This window comes from Musca vetustissima, unplaced genomic scaffold, assembly GCF_032173495.1.
Source record: "Musca vetustissima isolate MV318-11 ecotype Yass unplaced genomic scaffold, APGP_CSIRO_Mvet_v1 utg190188, whole genome shotgun sequence".
NCBI lineage: Eukaryota > Metazoa > Arthropoda > Insecta > Diptera > Muscidae > Musca > Musca vetustissima.
Window position 1 is genome coordinate 71,994 of NW_026889286.1, and position 21,486 is coordinate 93,479.

At 36.4% G+C, this 21,486-nt stretch overlaps 2 protein-coding genes across 2 annotated transcripts; one reads left to right on the forward strand and one right to left on the reverse strand.

Annotated features, from left to right (window-relative positions):
- The first annotated feature begins 7,853 nt into the window (after nt 1-7,853).
- Nucleotides 7,854-21,486, forward strand: LOC133336973 (vacuolar protein sorting-associated protein 41 homolog). Its single transcript, XM_061545230.1, has 14 exons — nt 7,854-7,916; nt 8,004-8,123; nt 8,190-8,484; nt 8,545-8,743; nt 8,810-8,964; nt 9,033-9,219; nt 9,293-9,433; nt 12,582-12,644; nt 12,716-13,117; nt 13,184-13,370; nt 13,449-13,682; nt 13,750-13,876; nt 20,952-21,055; nt 21,197-21,486. The coding sequence occupies exons 1-14, from the start codon at nt 7,890-7,892 to the stop codon at nt 21,467-21,469; spliced, it is 2,514 nt and encodes an 837-aa protein (XP_061401214.1). The 5' UTR covers nt 7,854-7,889; the 3' UTR covers nt 21,470-21,486.
- On the reverse strand, nt 10,475-11,643 carry LOC133336974 (beta-1,3-galactosyltransferase 6). Its single transcript, XM_061545231.1, has one exon. It carries the CDS (start codon nt 11,641-11,643, stop codon nt 10,483-10,485), a length of 1,161 nt encoding a protein of 386 aa, XP_061401215.1. The 3' UTR covers nt 10,475-10,482.

The following is a 21,486-nucleotide window of genomic DNA, read 5'->3' on the forward strand; positions in this document are numbered from 1 at the left end:
TCTTCTACACGTACAATCATTTGTTGTATACTAACATCATCCACAAAATGATTGGAAATGAAATTTTATTATTTTACCATAAAATAATAACCATAAAAATCTAAAATAATATGTTTTTATTTTCTTTTTTCCTAAATAATATGTGTTTTTTACAAAAAACTAAATATCGACTCCATAACTATAGTATGTAACGACTATAGTAAATAGTATTAAGTTTTGAAATATGTATTTTAGATAAATACACTATTAATGTTTTCTAGGAATATTTTAAATGATTTTGTTGGTATAGTTTTGATTTGTCGTTAAAAAACATAGAGGGGTTATGGGATGAGTTTCATAAAACTTATTCAGCCTTATTCTGGATGTCAATTCCACGTGAATTTACTCGCTCTTTTCCTTCGTCTTATTCTGAACAACATTTTTGTGTGAATTTTTTCGCATTCTCGCTTTCGCCTTATTCTGAATGAAGTTCGAAAGCGAAAAAATCCGCTTTGGGGAAAAATTAGGTATTCTGGATTACAGGGAGTAGGAAATTTTGTGCGAAATTTTTCGCTAATAAATTTAAGGGGAGTTGACTACAAAGACATAAGTAATTACTATTTTTATGAAAAATATTTACACAATACTTATTGTATGACGATTTAGAATATTATAAATGATAGTAAGCACACTTTTAACTGGAAAACAACCAATAAAATGCCATTGGAAATCCTATTGATAACGATGCCTGCTGATCCAAGTATTGCCAAGGAATATATGAAGGTAATACGGAATATTTAAGTCGAGTTTGATGCAGTTTGGAGGCGAAATACAGACATTTTGGGTGAGGGTCTGTCTCTCAAAAAAAAAAAAATTAAAAATTATGGAAAAACCAAATTTGCCTGATGAGCCGCTTAACAGTGAAAAACTTAAATAAAAATTATGAAAGAACAAAAAATATTTTTTTTAAATTATCGTAATCATAACATAACATGTCACTTTAATAATCTGGGGAAATAAATATCGAAATTAAAAAAAATAATAAATTGAATTAATTAATTCAATCGCAGATTTCTTTCCATTATTCGTTGTGTTTTTGTCATCATAAAAATGTTCTTTTATTTATAATCTTGTTGTAGTTGTTGCACCAAATTGCATCAAAACAATGAACAGCTGTTTCACATGCCATATTGTAGGTTGCCATATTTTCAAACTTTAATTTATTTTCTTTTAATTACAAAGTATTTATACAGCGGATTCTTGATATTTCACATTTGTATTGCTATATAGTGTAAATAACAATAAAAAGTAACAATTTTTAATAACAAAAATCAATAAATAATATATTGAAAAATGTTACACAATTAAATTACAATGGGGCAACACACATTGCAACTTAAATTACAATATGGCCACACACATTGCAACTTAATTTACGATATGGCAACACGAATCTTTTTTTCAACCACCATTTTCGAAAACTCGAATCTGCATCTCGCATTTTTTGCATCTCCCCATTCATTCAGAATAAGGCGAGAATGTGAAAGCGAAAATTTTTTACATGCGAGATATCTCCCTAGCAAATATCCAGAATAAGGCTGATTATTTTTGATGTTAGGAAAAATATTTGCATAGGTTGTGTATTATTGTAAACGAATGGGGTAAGGCAATACTTTGTCAACCTAGTTGAAGATAAAAATGTGGCAAATAAATTCTAATGGCAAACAATTTCGAAATTTTGACTATTGGAAAAAATGCTGTTTTAAAACATGGTCATCCAATTAGTTGTATTTTCTGATTGGAATACAATGTAAACAATGACTTTGTTTACATTAAACGCATGTACTTACTAAATCTCGTCAGTTTGAGTTTTTCATACGGGAACAGCTCTACTCTAAATCGTCTGAAATGTGACAAATACTTGACAACTTAGCTTGTCCTTTAACAAAGGCTCATTTACAAAAGCGGGATATATACAAACATTTTAAATATTAAATAGATGATTAAATTCTAGTGTAAAAATTGTCATTCATATTTGCCATTCCTCTATAAGCACGAATCAAATTGTTTAAATCGCCCTTAATTGAACCTAGTTGACACGACTGGCCGATGACAAAAACAAAGTCAACGTCAGAAACAGCTGTATCTTTAAATAGTGTTGGACAAATACCGATGGCAAGGTGTATTTGTGCCATAAATCGCCGCTCAAAGACCACAAAATAATGAAGATTGTGTTACGTAGCCAGTATACCAATATTGTCATAAGCGTATGTCAAATTCTCGGGGCGAAGTACGACTATCCACAAATGCTTTTCAATTTAAGGGAACCCCACCCATTCTCGATTTTAATTTTTCAAGATTTTCAATGGGCTGGTAAATTAATACCAATGCTTAGTTCCGTTCCAGAACCTAGAAGAATCTACTCATTTTACATGTTTTCCAACTTTTTACTCGAAACCCGTTCCTCAACCCACAAAACTGGTAAAACATTGGCTCAAATTTATGAGAGCACAAAACAAAATGGCGTTCTCTTTGAAAACTTTTTACTCGAGAAATTTGGTCGAGTAAAAATGGTAAACAGGAATGCCCACTTCTGATTGGCTGTTATGTTGATTTTGAAGTATGCCATCTAATTCTGACATATTTACTAGATTTGCGTTCCCGAACTTTTCAAATTATTTTGTACTCTGAGAGCAATTTTGAAATGTTTCCCTTTTACTAGATTTACTATTAAAAAAGTACTGGAACAGACCACTTGTTAACGTTTGTAACTTTGCACATATATATTTGAAGATTTAAAAGAGAAGAAAAATAATTTACAAAAAATGTTTGTTATTGTTTTTTGTAATTAAAGAAAAGTCCTTGTTTTTGATGGCGGGCATGATAACTCCTCACTGGAAAATCGGAATCCAAAAATTCCAACGGTGTTAGAAAGATTACATGTCTGACTCTCGTATGAACTAGGATTATTGACTTCGCTCTAAAATTAACAAAATGGCTGACCTTTGAAAAAAAAATATTTTTGGAAAATCGCCGATTTTTGACCAAAAACCAAGTTAACTTTACTTTATCCTAGTTCATACGATAGCTATACACTCACAGAGAACCGTGTAAAAATTTGGAATCGATTAGGTTATTAGTTTTTGAGTTATCGTGCCCGCCATTCGCAAAAGAGAAAAACGCGTTTAAAGTTTGAGAAGCCCTTGAAACCGTCACTTGATGCTGACACAATAAATCGGCTATATCTTCAAGAGTTTTTGAGATTTTCACTTGAAATTTTGTAGAGACATTCTCGAATTAGTGTAGAATCGAATTAAATAAAAAAAATTGACCCCGAGAATGGGGGGGGGGGTCCCCTTAAATTAACATATAGAGATCCACTACAGAATCTATTCTTAATTGCAAAGATTTTGGGGAGAATATCCCAACAAAAAACAAAATACAAATGGTATCCCAAATAAACCGCCAACACTACTGATTTTGCTCCTAACTATGAGTTAGGCTGGACATCCGTCGAAGATTTTGCAAATACCAATGGGCAAATTCCAATATACAATTTCCTTGGTTTTGAGGGTGGTTGAGGGTTTATACCATACACGTATGGACTTATTTCAACACGAGCTACTCAAAATGTTATATTTTCGTGAGAATGCACTAGAGTCGTTATAGAGGCCCATATTTCAGAACGTGCGACAAAAACCAATGGACAGATACCAATACAGGCTCCTTGCAAATTTTAAAGGTCCATATTTCAGAGGTCTATAATCAGGAAACCAATGTAAAATATATTTTTTCGTCATTTGAGACTTGTAACATTTCTGTTCCTATAAATGTATTTTTTGTTGTTGAGAATAATTTAAATTTTAAGGAAATGAAACGTCAAAGAAATTTTGTGATAATTTATTTCACAAACAATAAAGAAAAAAGTTTAAAACCATATGATTGTCACTTACACCTTATTAAATACGCCTTGTACCGATGGTTGTTGTTGTAACAGCCCTATTGCTTTTTGTACCGATGGTTGTTCCATTCGATTATTGTTTTTAGCACTTTAGGTACTCATATTTGTTTGAACTTATGGTATAATAATAGAAGGTAACAGGAAGTGTTGTTTTACAACAAACGATGCAACAACCACATGGAAATTTGTGGTTGTAAGTTATATTAGTGTCAACGTCATTTGACAGAAAAATGCAAACAAACAATATATTTATTATGAAAATGTAATATTTTCGAATCCTTAAATAAAATTGAAAATCTATCAAATTTATATTACTATCGCTTCCACATCTTTCCTATAATTGAGACATTACAACTTATATGTGTAGCGCATATGAAAATGCTGGGAATGGCGAGTTATTCCGTGAAGAAAAATTTGCTTCCTCAAACTTTCCCAGCAGGCAGATTGAGTAAATTAAATACGGGAGGACATTTAATAAAACAATTTCGAAGAGTATTCGTTCCCAATTTTCCTTTTGGGTGATTTTTAAAAACATAACGTCATATTCATATAGACACTAGTATTACGTTGGAATCAAATCAGCTGGGTTTTGTGGATGGCTCAACGCGAGCATTCAACTTAGCCCTTAAGCCATGATCCAATAATAAGATCGTCCGAAAAGTCAGATGATTTCACTTGAGCTGTCAAAATGTTTTCAATATTGAATTAGTTGTGTGAAAACGTAAACAGAAAATTTGACAGCTTGGGGGATTTTAATCCCAAATTGTCGATAACGACTGCTTCTGACACGACCTGTTTATTGGATCATGGACTAAGTAGACCTGCGTAGAACCATCCATCCATGGCCTATAAATAAGGTCACACAGGGAGACCAACTGATAATCGATACCTCTCAAGTTTGCTGTCAAAATGCATTATTGTGAATTGACTTCCATTATGAAAACGTAAACAAAATCGAAAATTTTGACATTAGACTTGAGAAAAAACAGCTGTTTTCCGCTTTCGATTTCTATCTTGGTGACCTTATTAATAGATCCATGGCCTATAAATAAGGTCACCAAGGGAGACCAGCTGATTATCGATACCTCTCAAGTTTGCTGTCAAAATGCATTAATGTGAATTGACTTCCATTATGAAAACGCAAACAAAGTCGAAATTTTTGACATTAGACTTGAGAAAAAACAGCTGTTTTCCGATTTCGATTGCTATCTTGGTGACCTTATTAATAGATCTTGAATAGATCTTGCATCAAGGTAGATATACAAGGTAGCCGCATCGGCGAATTTCTACAACAAACATCGGTTGTTGTATTTTGATATGTCAAAAATATTTTGCCAAAACAAACAGATTGACAAGATTTTTTTACACAAATTCTTGTAGAAAATATTAATAAAAGTATTGCCAAAAAAGCTCTTCGAAATTCGGAGATTTTCATTCATAATTTTGTTTTTTAATTTTTTGGTTCAACATTACAACAACATTTTTGACATTTATTTGTCCAACAGCTGGGCCGATGCGGCTACCTTATTAAATATACCTTGTCTTGCATCCATCCCGTTATGTGTTATCGAAAATACAACAACCACAAGGGAACGATAACACAAACGCTCGAAGTTGATGTGCGCTGCGCTTCGGAGTTAAATATATTTTAACTTTTTGCGTGCGTTAACGTGATAACAAAAAACGCTCAACGCGAGCATACTGCTTAGCCCTTAACGCTTGAAGTTGATGTGCGCTGCTCTTCGAAGTTAAATATTTTTTAACTTTTTGCATGCGTTAACGCGATAACAAAATACGCTCAAAGTGAACACTCTGCTTAGCCCATTATAGAATTTTTCAACACTAGTTCCGTTCCAGAACCTAAAAGAATCTACGAATTTTACAAGTTTTGCGACATTTTACTAGAAAACCGTTCCTGAGCCCACAAAACTGGTAAAACATACACCACACTTTTTACTCGAAAAAATTGTCATAGTAAAATGGTAAACAACAAAATGGTAAATGATTGGCTGTTATGGTCAATTTCAAGTATTGCCATCTAATTTTAACATATTTACTAGATTTGCGTTCCCGAACTTTTCAAATTTTTTGCACTCTGAGAGCGATTCTGAAATGTTTCTCTTTCACTAGATTTACTACTAAAAAGTACTGGAACAGACCATATGTAAATCATATTCCCAAGTCGATTTTAAAAAGAAAACATGACATATTCATTTTTCGCGTTTTTGGTAAAATCTGATATATATATATATATGTCAAATGAACAGAACATTATAGCCCACAACGATAACGAATTTTCTTTTATGATATCTAAGAAAATAGTAAAATGAAGTAGATACTTGCAGAACGGGTACAGACCAACAGCCACACATTAGGCATACGACTATGGCATAAGAAGCCTCAGTATGAAACAAATTGTAATTTCTAAATTGCTATGGCATACCTTAAATAATTGTATCATGCATACAATCATTTATAATATTCAAATCACAAAATAAGTAAAGTGTAGATATTTTTCATAAAAATATTAAATAAATATATTTTTGTAGTCCCTTTAAATTTATTAGCGAAAAATTTCGCGCAAAATGTCATCACATTCTCCCACTCCTATAATCCAGAAAAACTAATTTTTCCCCAAAGCGAATTTGTTTAACTTTCGAACTTTATTCAGAATAAGGAGAAAGTGAATGAGGCTGTGTAATTTTCTCATGAATTATATTGTAAATTTCGGTGCAGTAGCTCTTCTAGTGTTCTCTAGTTCTTCTAGTTTGATATAAAAAGACAATTTTATTAACATATAAAAATAATGCAGTTATAAATAGTATTATTTTTAATTCTTTTTCTTTATTAACTCCTCTCCTTCCTGGCATTTTTAAATATAACTCTTACTATTTTTTCCGGTGTCATAAAGGAAAAATTGTTATCGTAGTAAACAATTTTACATTCTTACAGGTTCTGGAATATACCAATGGTGTGGTAGTCTTTAAGGTATTAAGTAAAAAGAGGGAGTTCTTTTGAAACCCCATATCTGTAGAAGTATTTATTTCTTCCTTTCAAAATTATTGTTCTTGTAAAAGGTTGGCTGTTGTTGAAAGTTATTAGGATTTTAAGAGGGTAGCCGGAGAAACTGTGCCACCCCTTTCTGGCTAAAGCCAAAAGGCAATACAATTGAATATATGGTGTGTGTCGTGAGATCTTTGCTGGCTCTCGATACGAATTGAGAACATTGCTGTACCCGGGCCTTAGTTGTGACAGAATCGAACAGGTTAGCCTAGGAAGAAGCGACTCACTGGCAGAAGTTGCAGGTGGATTATAGCACCTGAAGTGCTGACGGATGTGTCGCGGAGTTGAATCTGCCATCATTGTTTGATGACACCGCAGATAGCATTCCAGCTGGAACAGTCTAGTCAACAATACATTGTGTTGCTTGACTCATAGTATCCTGGTCTCCTCATGTAGGTGATCGACGCTCGTCATCTGGACACAACCGGTTGCAATTCGGAGTGGATTATTTTGTGTTGTTTGCAAGGATCTCCATTGTGTGTCGCTAAGGAAAGATGTGGAAGAGTGGTATTTGTGATGTCGGTAGTAAAAATATGTACATTCTTGCAGGTTCTGGAACAGACATTTTATATATATATATATATATATATATACGAGGGTCTACAAGTAACTTGATGTTACTAATAGCAAAATACCGTATGAACATGCCATAATATATACCTAAGGTCATGTTCACATGGTCCATTATACTACTATTGCTGGTGGCAGTTGATCATAACAAACATTCTGTTATCGATAGTGTCATCGATGTCTTGCCACCTCTATATTAAAGATAACAGAAAGAAAAACAATTATTCCTTTATTTATTTGGTTTATTTGTGATTGAGGAAATCCCATAGGCGTTGCTGGAACTACAGTCTTGGACGGCTGATTCTGTGAATAAATAATGGCCGAAAATGAAACCCACAGCAGTGTAAGTTGTAAATGATAATCGAATGACTAGCTTCGCATTACCGACAATGATGAGTTCATTATTTTTTGCATTCCATTGTTTTGATAGGACACTGAGGAAAGTGCATCGGAGGAAATTGAACCAAAATTCAAATATCAGCGTATTGCTCATGATTTAAAGGATATACTTAACAAGGATGTAGTTACCGCATGTGCCATACATCCCAAGGTAAATATATTGGTGATACCCGTCAGTTTCCATTTGTATATTGTTTTTTTTTTTTTTTAATATCAGTTCCTGATTTTCGGTACATTTCTGGGAAGGATTTATTTAGTTGATCATCAGGGAAATACTGTTGATTCCCATTTAAATCACAATCAACATGAGTTTGCTCATACGGTGGCTGTTAATCAGGTTGATATCGATGCCAAAGGTGAATATGTGGCTACATGTTCCGACGATGGCAAAGTCAACGTAATTGGTTTATTTAGCAATGAGAACAATCAAACAATAAATTGTGGACGTGCTATACGGGCGGCAGTATTAGATCCAGATCCAAAAGTTAATGAGGGCAAACGTTTCATAGTCGGTTGGTATTATTGATTTTATATGAAGAACATCAAATACCTATATTCCTGTTTGTTTTTAGGTGATGAAAAGCTAACGCTCTACGAAAAGAATTTTCTCAAAAAACTTAAACCCAATGTACTGTCAAATGCCGAGGGCCATGTAATCTCAATATGTTGGAATGGCCCATTTGTGGCGTGGGCAAGTTGTTTGGGTGTACGTGTATTTGATTTAAATGAAAAATGCTCTCTGGGTCTAATGAAATGGGAAGAACCAACAAAGTAAATATTTTGTTTTGCACATTAAAATTAGTCCAATCAAAAAACTTATTTTTAATATTTTTGCAGTGCTCGTTTGGAAAATTTCCGTTGCAATTTTCGTTGGGCCAATTCGAATACTCTACTTATCGGCTGGGTCGATACAATACGTATATGTGTTATACGTAAACGTAATAGTGTAGAGGCAGCTTTAAAAGCATTGCCTGGTTTTATTGTGGATCCAAGTAAGTCATAAATAGCAATAAAGAGAAAAATTACCCTCATATATATTTTTTGTTTATTCCATTTCAAGTTTCAACTTTCCAAACAACATTTTATATTAGTGGCTTAGCATCATTGACTTCCAATCAATTAGTTGTACTCGGTTATCCCAAAGAGAAGGACTCAAATCGTAAAGCTTTACGTCCAGTATTATCGGTATTGGAATATAAATTAAATAGTAGTGAAGAAATTTGTACTGATAGTTTATCTTTAAGAGGGTAGGTATTCAGATTACTAAGGAAATGGTCTTTTAACATTTTTTGTAATATTCATTTTTTTGAATTGTTTCAGTTATCAAGAATATTCGGTAAATGATTATATCTTAGGCTGCCTACCCGAGGAGAATCGTTATTATATTATAGCACCAAAAGATATTGTTGTGGCCACATTGTTCGATACAGAGGATCGGGTACAGTGGTTAATAGATCACAGGTATGTAGTAATTAATAAATGTACAACGAAAAGTATGGAAATTATGTCTGACAAATCGATTGGAAAATCTATAAAATTTTCCGCATTGGGGATAAGTGATCATTTTGTCAAATGATTACCTATTTGACAATAGTCCCTTACAATGTAGTAAAACTAGATAAATACATTTAATTAAAAATACGTACACAATACTTAAAACTGGATGATGCGTGCATGCCCCCAGACAATCATTCTGTCGGCCCTTGAAAAAATATTTTTAAAAAGTCCACGCCAATTGATACACATTGAAAAATATTCTAAAAAAATCCACGTCTATTGATACACCTTGAAAAATATTTTTAAAAAATCTACGCCAATAGATACATCTTGAAAAATATTTGTAAAAAATTCACGCCTATTGATACACCTTAAAAAGTATTTTTAAAAAATTCACGTTATTGATACACCTTGAAAAATGTTTTTAGCAAATTAGTTTTGCTCAGTTATGTTCAAGATGGGGGAGTCATCTCAATTCATATTGGCACGAATTGATGTCACAATACTGCATTTATTGTCAACGCCAACTCAACTTACATCGGATATTTTATGAAAGTACCTGAATTTCTTCTTGATTTGAATTCCAACAAAGAATTGTCATGACCATAATAGACAATGTTTAAACAAAGTATTATGAGGACAATAATTTATGAAATGAAATGCGGAATTAAGGTCTTTTATGTGATTATTTTCTCTATTGGAGACATGATAGAGATTTTATAAAGGTTTTATCCATTTGAATTACTTCTACCTATAGACTGCTTATGAAAGAATTCTACCCAAAGAAACCCTTAAAAATTCTTGAACACTGAAAGCAAATATAGGTCAATATAATAATTTATTATATTTGAATTACTTAATATATATTTGAGCTTTGGTTTGGTCACAATAATAAAAATTCTTACTAAATATCATTAATATTTAAGGCGCGTAACTTTTTCTTGTTTAAATGGAAATAAGGAAAAGCATTAATTATTTTCAATTTATTATTCATCTCTTATTATGGCACTTTTTTAAATTACTAAACTATCACAGCATTTATCCGCTGTCTTATGCCAGTCATAATAATATTCCATTGGACGTTGTAGCTGTTTTTCATTGGCCACCTCGAATGTGCATAGCTTATCATTGTATAGGTCACGCATAATCGTTTCATTACGCTTGTGTAGGACCAAATGATATTTCTTACATTTTCTTGCCATATAGGCGGTGTCGAAACGTGGATCATGATGACGATAGACATGTCTAAATGGTGCCAACCATGTTCCCACCGATATATCCTCACTCACATAAGTGGATAGGTGATGGGAATTATTAGCCATATATTCACAAAGTTTCCGACCCAAAACATAACCACCACCCAAGGCGTAAGTGTTATAACGCATCGATAAATAATAATTTGGTTCAGCCCATTGACCTTTGGTTTTAATGTTACTGCGACCATTGAAGTAACCCCAGTACAGGGCTGGCAATGGATTATCACGATACTCTTTGGAACGTCTTAATAGTTTTCGATCATATGATACCAATTCATTTAAAAGGTAATCCAATTTAACATATGAATCATCATCGACCTTCAGCAAATAACTAAAATCATAATGGTGTGTTAAGGCATCCATAGAATGTAATAGCTTTTCTGTTAAATTGGCATATGTATCGGTCAATCTGGGTAAGAGTAGTAAATCCAAATGTTTCTTTTGTTCCTTTTCCAATTGATAACGTAAATCTGGTGACAAACCTTGCGTACCAATGGCAAAGAAATGTTTGACTTTTATATTACGTTTTGGCACCTCCGCCTTGGAATGCTGCACACTTTCTAACCAGTCAAGGAAAATCCTTAAACGGTTCGCCTGATCATTTGTGTTTTCCATTTGTAAATGACCCATGGGTCCGTAGAAAGGTAAATACACAAATTCCTCGGGATAATAGGGTAAAGATAAAGGTCTACCCAATTTCAACCATGTTTCACGTATCACATTACGTTTTTCTTCATAACGTGGAGCACTTAATATTAATACCATTAAGAAAAGTTCCGGATGTGGTTCCAGCTTGTGTACACCACTCTTTTGCGCAGGACATTTATCCACCGATGTCAATAGCGTTGTTATAAAGCAGCCAAAGAAAAACGCTGACATAGATGTGAAAAGTGTCAGTAAATTGTTCATACGTCTCATCTTGTTCGGAGTATCGCCTGGGGGCTGATGAAATTTCTCGAAGCGATTTATTTTAGAAGCAGGAAAACAACCCCTTATGAAAAGATTTTGTTCCTCTTATTTTTTCGGACCGAAATTAGTACATTGTTGTTATTGCAATATTTTATCTTCTCTTAGAGTTTTGGCAATTTGCGGCTGTCACTCCATTGATATTTTTAATTTGTTTATAAATATTGCTATTATCTTTAAAAAAAAAATAGATTTTTTCCACAGCTATGTACTTTTTGTTTATAATCAGATCTGTCAACAATAAATCGAGACCGGTGCCGTTGTTTTGTGACACAACCAAATGTATTTGCAGTGATGCATAAATGCGTAGGAATTACATATGTTATGTTTTGTGAAGTTAGTCGTACGTATCGTAGACGTATGTTTGATGTAACGTCTATGATGTCCGTGTACGTATTAAACGTATTAAAACAATGCTATTATGCTATTATAGCACGTTCACATTGTACTGGATTTCGTTAACCCAGTGGGTTTAAATTGTCAATTCCACTGCATATATGTAAAAATATCTAATATTTAGCCGGATTTTTATTTATACCCTGCAATATTAAAGTATATATTCGGGTCTTTAGTGCACAATTTACGTAAAATCGGAAGAAAATATGTATGGGAGCAATATCTAAATCTGAACCGATTTTCCGAATTTCAATAGGGTTCTTTGGGTCAATTAAAAGAGCTGTGGCAAATTTCACCCAAATCGAATGATAAATGCGACCAGTACTTTGTTTACAATTTTACATCAACAGACGGACATGCATAAATCGACTCAAATTGTATGCATATTTTCAAAAGGAATCATGGGTCTACTACAATTGTCTGTATAGTTCCACTTGGTTATACAGGTTATGTTTTATTTTTTTCAATTATAATCATTTATTTTTTTCTTTCAGAAAATTTGAAGAAGCCATGGAAATATTATCCTTACATGGTGGCAATGTTTTGCCTGTTGCAAGGTAATATTGGAAATATTTACTTTTGTTTTCACTTTTACATAATTACTATATTTATTTTAATTTTTTTCAAGACTTTACATAAATCATTTGTTATCGCAAAAACATTACGATACCGCTGGTAAATTATGCCTCCGAGTTTTGGGTAACAATAAGGCATTGTGGGAGGAGGAAGTCTTCAAATTTGTCAAACATAATCAACTGAGATCCGTTAGTGCCTATTTACCCACCTCCGATGATTGTAAACTCGATCCGCATGTCTATGAAATGGTATTATATGAATTTCTGAAAAAAGATGTTAAAGGATTTTTGACATTAATCAAGGAATGGCCATCGAATTTGTATGATTGTTCGGCGGTGATAAATGCAATACATGATAATTTTCAAAAACAACATGCCAATGAACTGCTGGAGGCATTGGCCATATTGTATTCATATAAAAAAGAATATGAAAGTGCACTGAGAATGTATTTAAAGTAAGTTCGATCATTCAATACTTTGTAATATAATACAATTAATTTTGGACTTCTTTATTTTTTAAGATTGGAAAATAAGGATGTTTTCGATTTAATAAGACGTTATGATCTCTATGGTGTTATACACAAAATGATAATGCCTCTTATACAAATCGATCAGGAACGAGCCTTTCAAATATTATTGGATAAAAATAAAATACCCCCCGAAATTGTTGTACAACAATTGGAATCCAATCAAGAGTATTTGTATTTGGTAAGTAAATTCTATTTAAAATCGTAACAATATATAATCATAATAAATAATAATTTGTCAATAATTTGTTTTGCCCAGTATTTAGATGCCTTAGACAAGGTCGATAGCCGCGGTACATTCCATTGGAAATTGGTTAGTCTGTATGCCAAATATAATCGTTCAAAACTTTTACCATTTCTTCGGCGTTCCAAACACTATCCCATACAAGAAGCCTTGGATATATGCAAAAGTCAATTGTTCTATCCGGAAACGGTATATTTATTAGGTCAAATGGGTAATGTTGTGGAGGCCCTGAATATTATTATTCACAAGGTTTGTAGTTATTGTAAAATATTTACAAGTTTTGATATTTGAAGTGTTATTTTAAATTCAATTGCAGATAAAAGACATTAAAATGGCTATAGAATTTTGCAAGGAACATGATGATTCCGATCTTTGGAATCTATTAATAGATGAATCTGTAGATAATCCCGAAATTGTAACAAAATTGCTGGATGGTATTATTGGTAAGTAGAAATGCATTTAAATAATTATAAATATAGATAAGTTGCAGTGAGATTTTGGAGTAGGATTTTGTTGCATCTGTAGCCATTTATGACCTCGGAGAACGTATTGTTACGTTCTTGGATTTTACTTAATCCCGTGTAGACGTTGTTTTATTTCCCAATACAGTTCGTATTAAATAAAACGTGATTACGAATATTACAATGATTTTATTGACACAACTTTACTTTACTTGACGGTTTCAATTCGCGATCTGATTCACAACTGACTACTGCCTTTCCATTTCCCCTATTTATATGAGCCTTGCCTGTCGCTACAGAAGTTTTTAGACGATCTGGTAACACCTAGATTACGAACAATCTACCAATGCAACAAACACATACAAACTTACATTGAGTGAACAATAAAAACACATATACAGGCGAGGGGGTAACAAAGAAGGAGGAATTAAGCGATCATCAATGATGACGTTTAACAAGAATTGTACGTCAACAACAAAATAGACAATGAAAGAGGAAATGGAAGGATGTAGAAAAATCTATACAGTAGTTGTTGTTGTGAAGTTATTCGAATAAACTGCGTATTAGAAATTTACGTTACAATTCAAAATTTTAAATTAACGGAATTCATCTAGATTAACTTAAATCTAAAGTTATATTCGTAACATTGCCCCCGCTTAAGCCTGTTCGTCCCGAATAGGCACAGTTCCCGTTCCGTAGGGGGTCAGCCGCTCCAAATGTACAACTTTCATTTTCGACCTGGGACTGTCGCTCCTCTGGATGCGATAAACCACATCATTTATTTTCGTGACAATCTTGTAGGGTCCTTCCCAGTGCGTTTGCAATTTGGGGCATAGTCCCTTTTTTCGTTGTGGATTGAACAATAGCACCAGTTGCCCTTCTTGAAACCCATCGGTATTTGCGGTATGCGATAAACCACATCATTTATTTTCGTGACAATCTTGTAGGGTCCTTCCCAGTGCGTTTGCAATTTGGGGCATAGTCCCTTTTTTCGTTGTGGATTGAACAATAGCACCAGTTGCCCTTCTTGAAACCCATCGGTATTTGCCGCTCGATCGTACCTTGCCTTCATGCGGTTGCTAACCATTTTTTTATTCGATGGCGAACTGCATCATGGACTTTACTAAAAGAGTTTTGACTGTCTTCATCTTGGTTTACATCGTCGTTTGGGGTAGCACCGAATATCAAATCGCCAGGTAGCTTTAATTCATTTTCGAACAGAACTTTGGCTGGGGTCCGGGATGTAGAATCATGAATGGCCGATCTATAAGCCAGTAAAAACTTTGGAATATGCTCATCCCAGTCTCGTTGGCCACTGTCCACCACTTTCCGTAGATGTTCTTCAAGGGTGCGATTGAATCTTTCCACATGCCATCTGATTGTGGATGTAGGGGCGTCGTTCTGGTTTTCTTGATTCCGTAGGAGTCACACATTTCCTTGAAGATCGCTGATTCAAAATTCCTACCTTGATCGGAATGAACCTCCGATGGAACACCATAGCGACAAATCCAATTTTTGCTGAACACATCCACAATTGTCCTGGCTTCTTGATTTGGGATATAAACCTCTGGCCATTTGCTGAAGTAATCCATGACCACTAAGTCATACCGGTTCCCAGAGTCGCTTGTTGGGAATGGTCCAGCTATATCCATTGCGATTCTTTCAAAAGGGGCTCCTGAATTATACCGCTGCATGTAGCCTCGACTCTTCTGTGTTGGACCTTTAGCTCTTACGCACCTTTCACAATTGGCAATCCAGTCGGCAATGGATTTTTGACAGCCGACCCAGTAGAATCAGCGGTCTTTCGTGAAACTCCGACAAGATATCTCTTATTTTGGAGTCTGGGACGACGATCAAGTTCCGGTGAGATTTACCGTCCTCTCTTTATTCTCAGCCTTTGAGCAATGCCTGCATTCTACCTTGCATGGCCGACGAGACAGGGCATCAGCATTACCGTGTTTTCCGCCTTTTCTGTGCTCGATTCTGAAGTCATAACTCTGGAGCCTCTCGATCCAACGGGCTAGTTGACCTTCCGGATTCTTAAACTGCAGCAACCATTGGAAAGCAGCGTGGTCGGTCCTCAGCAGGAAATGCTGGCCATATAGGTATTTGTGGTAGTGTTTAACGCTCTCAAGGACAGCAAGCAGCTCTCTCCTCGTCACACAGTAATTCCTCTCAGGCTTCGACAATGTCCGGCTGTAGTACCCGATGACTTTTTCCTGTCCGTCGATTTCCTGGGAAAGGACGCCACCGATGCCGCACGCACTTGCGTCTGTGTCCAGAGCAAACCTGCCGCCAGGTATAGGGTATGCCAAAATGGGGGCTCTGCATAGCATGTCTTTGAGTTTACTGAATGCCTCTTCTTGGTCGTTGCCCCACCAAAACCTCTGGCCTTTTTGGGACAAATCGACGGTAGTAGGTGCAGAGACCCAGAAAGCTTCGCAGCTCATGGAGATTTCGGGGCTGCGGCCAATCTCTGACGGCTTGAATTTTCTCCTTATCCGTCGATATGCCCTCCGGCGTCACGTGGTGCCCCAGGAACATCACCTCTCGTTGGAAGAGACTGCACTTCTTTGGGTTTAACTTGAGGCCTGAAGACGAAAGCTGCTGTAGAACATCCTTTAAATTCTTGATGTGTTCGTCGAAGTTGCGTCCCATGACTATGATGTCATCCAGGTATTAAAGGCACGACTTCCACTGCAGCCATTTTAACACACGCTCCATCAGCCTTTCAAATGTAGCCGGGACGTTGCAGAGTCCGAATGGCATGACATTGAACTGCCAGAGACCCCCATTAACGCCAAACGCTGTTTTCTCTTTATCTTTCTCGGCGATGTCTACTTGCCAGTACCCACTCTGCAGGTCGAGGGTGGAGAACCATGACGTCCCGGCTAATGTGTCCAATGTGTCGTCGATTCTTGGGAGCGGATAGCTGTCTTTCTTGGTGACATCATTCAACTTTCGGTAGTCCACACAAAATCGGGTGCTTCCGTCTTTCTTCTTGACCAAGACCACTGGGGAGCACCATGGACTTGTCACCATTGATGTACCCAGTTGTTGTTAGGTTGTGACTTTTCTGTTGTACTATTGCTATGGAGATTGTGGGGCCATCGTCGATGGGAGCCAGTTCATGCCATGCTGGACTGGCTCGATTTAGTTTAACGGTGACTCCTTGGTGGACTGTTGAGCCTTTCTTCTACCATCTTTCGTTGGAGGTGGTGACAATGACCTGGATCGTTTGCGCTTAGCTCTGCATTCGCGCGCAATATGACCTGTTTTATCGCAGTTGTAGCATCTAATCCTGGGCTTAGCCATCCCTACTAACTTTGTTTCTTCTATTACCTGCCTCATGGCGTCCTTGATCGAGTTAACGAGAGATTTGGGTTCGCAACATTCGGTCTCCAGTTGGCGAATCTTGTGGGTCTGGGGCTTAACCATTATTCTTGCCGTCTCTTGGGCAAGGGCAAACGACACGGTTTCGGCAAATGACGCTTTTGGTTACGCATATGTTGCACATTTAATCTCAGGGTCACGTATGCCATTCACAAAGGTTTCGATTTTCATACGGTCCTGCAATGGGTGATTCTCTCCTGGATACGTCATTAGCACCAAACGTTCCACCTCAGCTGCAAAGTCTTGTAACGTCTCGTTTGCCCTCTGTACTCTTCCCCTTAATTCCATAAGGTAGATGTTTTGTTTATGTTCGTAGAGCCGTCGAATACAGGAGGTTTGATTTTTAGTGTGTTATCAGGAACTCGCACCGGACCACCTTTAATTTCCAGTTCCGACATTTTCTTCTCCAGATTCGTAAACCTGTGGTCGTGGACCAGAAATTTCTCGTCAACCGACTGCACTTTCTTATCCAACTCTTTAATTTGGACCTCCACGGTTTCCACTCTCCTTCCAATAACTTCTGTAATGTTCTCGAGTTTCTCGTTCGTTATTCTCGAATTCTCTTCGAACATTCGTTTCGAGTTTTCTTCTAACTTTCTGGAATTCTCTTCGAACATTCGTCTCGAGTTTTCTTCTGACTTTCTGGAATTCTCTTCGAACCTTCTGAAATTTTCCTCAAACATTTTGGCCAGTATTTCTCTGAAATCGTCACCCCTGGCAGCTACTGGCGAGACTTCCCCACCGTTGGATTCGCCCATTTCCGATAAATCCACTTCATCCTTACTGTCAAACTCATATGTATCGATGTTCATACCACGGCGCTCGAACTCATTCAACAGACGTTTTTGTAGTTCAGCCTTGTTGCCAGTAGAGGACAATTCCAATTTATTGAGCTCCTTCTTCAAGTCTTCGTAATCTCACTTCCGACACCAATTGTTACGTTCTTGGAGTTTACTTAATCCCGTGTAGACGTTGTTTTATTTCCCAATACAGCTCGTACCAAATAAAATGCAGAGATTTTTTTGCGTTGGCTATCGACGTTCTGTTGACGTTCGATGGAATGACGCCTTGGATGCCTTCACGATAGCGCCTAAAGTTCTGACGGATGTGTCGCGGAGGTGGATCATCAGCCATCATTGTGTTATGGTTGGGATGACTCGAAAGATAGCATGCAAGTAGGAACTGTATAGTCAACAAAAAATTATGTTGCTTGACGGACAGCTTCCTAGTCTTCTCATGGAGGAAATCGATGCTTGTCATTTGGACATACCCGGTTGCAATTCGAAGTGCATTACTTTCGGTAGTTTGAGACTGAGTGTCACTAAGGAAAGAAACTCAGACCGGGGCAGTATTATTAAGAATGGAACGACCGATGGTCTTGTATGTCGTTACCTACGTTTCATTTTCCAGTCAAAGTTTTGAGAACGTTATTTCTAGCTGTCACCTTCTGGATAACGTAATTGGAATGCGAGGAGGAATGAAGGTGGTTATCGGAAACCACCCCAAGAAGTTTAGAACTATAGACGTAGGGGATACGCCTACTTTCGATGGAAATGTCACGTCCAGGAAGTGGAAAGTGACACAGTAGAATTTGCCATGGATAATTTTAAATTGCGCTCCCCTAAGAAGTTGCTGATGGTGGCGAAGTAGTTGGACTTTTTTGCATTTACGTCGTCAATGTTAACGTCAGACCAAATAACCGCACAGTCATCAGCGTACGTCACCACTGAAACATCTGGTAGAGAAATGGGGGGTTTGCAAGATACGTATCGAATAAAATGGGAGATAGAAAACCGCATTGCTGTATTCCCATTTTGATCTTGCGACAATTGGATTTTTGGCCACGGAACTCAACGCTTGATACCGATAGGAAGGTCTGTATCGAACGCCTTGGCCAGATCTATGGCTGCCGTAGCGTTCGTCGCTGATTGCAATGCCGTTGTTGTGCTATATGCTTCCCTGAAATCGTGTAAGTGGTTAGCAAGAACGAAATGCTAGTTCATGAACGGTAGCAATAGGGATTCTAAAACCTTAGCTACTGGTGAAAGAATATAAATCGGGCGGTAGGATTCCCCATTGGCAGCGGGTTTTTTTGTTTACTTTCCAAATGTCAGGAATTAAAACTGTAACCCCCATAATTCGAGAATTTTGGTATATAACCCAGCCCTATTGCACCAAGCTTCTTTAAAATGAACATGGAAATGTCGTCTGGACCAAGGTCTTTGACTGGCTTGGCTTTGTATATATTTGTCTCTACCTCGCTGGATTTGAATGTTGGGGGCTTCAAGTCTTGTTTAAGATTCTTGCAACTCCGGATAACTGCTCACTCGATCCTGTTCTACGAAGATGGATGCTCAATGAATTGGCGGCAGAAATGCAATACACATTTTTATATTGCATTGGTTAAGGTATTTTAACCATTTAGAATATGATTAAGTACTAAAGCACCCATTTCAGCGCTTAGCTGCGGGATTCTGTCGTCAACGAGGCTTTCTGCACGAATTTAGTCTCGTTGATGTGTCTGGATAATTTGGTTTCATTAGAGAAATTCTGCCCGCAGGAATGAGGCCTTTTGCCGTTTTTGGAATAATTTCACGGAATATTTTCTCAGTCTTTCTGGCACATACGGGTGGCGGAATAGAACTTAAGGAGTCCTCCATTAAGTTTATAAAGCCGTGCCAATTGGCTTTATTATAATTCATGTATGTACGCTGATCGGTCTCCACGAAGTCGTTAGGTTTCTTCACTGTGGTCAGGATGGAAATATGGTCTGAATTTAAATCGACATTGGTTTGCCAGGATGTATACGGAAGGGGCGATGGACTGACTATAGTAATATCCAGAGATCTTGAACGTCTAACAATTACTCTGGTAGAGGATTTCTCGTTGATGGAAGCGAAATCGGATTCGTCTATCTGGTTCGCAATAAGAATACGGCGAGGATCTGGGGCGTTAGCAGCAGAACTGAAGCTAGTAGAATAACTAGCTCTAACACTAGTAGCAGTACTACCGCGTGGAGAGCTATACGAAGTGCTAGCTGTTGTACTGGAAGGACTCAACTAGCTAATATTGCTGGATCATTAATCGGGTACAAAACCGGGCAATAAATAATAAAGAATATCATCTGATTATAAAGAACCTCAAATTCAATCGGAAGATTTATCGGAAGGCTGGCTCAATTACCCCTCCAAAGCAGGAGTAGACTGTGAGTAGTCTAAGCACAACCGGGAAAGAGACGGCTTATAATCGTTCAGAACCCTCCAAGCGGTCTCTGAATATTGTCCTTGGTACCATTATTTAATGCGAAAGAGAGTAAGTTACTGTAGATGTTCAATCCCCCTTTGAGTAACAACGCAAACCTGCAAATTCGACTGATGTTAAGTTGCCAAAATCATCAGGGTTAAGACAATTGAACCGTTCCTGGTGGATAAATAAATTTGGCGAATACTAAGCAGGAAGAGGACCCACACTCTAACACAACCGGTGACTATGCAACCATTTGCAGTCGCTCGAAGCACGGCAAATTGCTTCGTATGCGTCAGTTACGTCGATCCTTTCAAGAGCTTTAAAATTATTGTATTAATTTAAATTATTTTCAAATTAGCTCTGAAATAAAATCTAAACTGATTACATGGACTTGTTTTTGTTATATTTTGTTTTTTAGGTTATGTAAACCCCGAATTTTTAATCAACAAAATAAAAATGGGTCAAATAATACCAAAACTACGAGAATCGCTGTTCAAATTGTTAATGGATTATCGTTTACAGGTATTTAAAAATAAAAATCTTTCTGCTTCAAATTTTCAAAATCGTATACTGTCATCCATGTTTTGTTTAATACTTTGGATATTTTTGAAGCAGTCAGATATAGATTTTTTCTTTATCAGTTACTTATGTAATTCTTTTTAGGTTAACATTCAACAAGATATTAATAAAATCCAATTGCTGGACTATTATAATACCCACGCGCAAATAGTGCGACAACAACATCGTGGCATTGGCATCAGCTACGATAGCACATGTCCGAAATGTGGCCGTTTAATATTGTGCAAAGATGGAATGCCCAGTAATGCAATTGTGGCATTTCAATGTGGTCATATCTACCATGAGCCATGTGTACCGGGACGATTTATACAGGAACGTTGTGATGTATGTACAGTTAATATAGAAAATTGCGATTAAGTGAATATGTATAAAGA

Coding starts and splice junctions, on each gene's coding strand:
- LOC133336973 (XM_061545230.1), top strand. CDS start 7,890: ATGGCCGAAAATGAAACCCACAGCAGT. Junction 8,124..8,189: donor CATGTGCCATACATCCCAAG/GTAAATATATTG, acceptor TTTTAATATCAG/TTCCTGATTTTCGGTACATT. Junction 9,434..12,581: donor CAGTGGTTAATAGATCACAG/GTATGTAGTAAT, acceptor TTTTTCTTTCAG/AAAATTTGAAGAAGCCATGG.
- LOC133336974 (XM_061545231.1), bottom strand. CDS start 11,643: ATGAGACGTATGAACAATTTACTGACACTTTTCACATCTATGTCAGCG.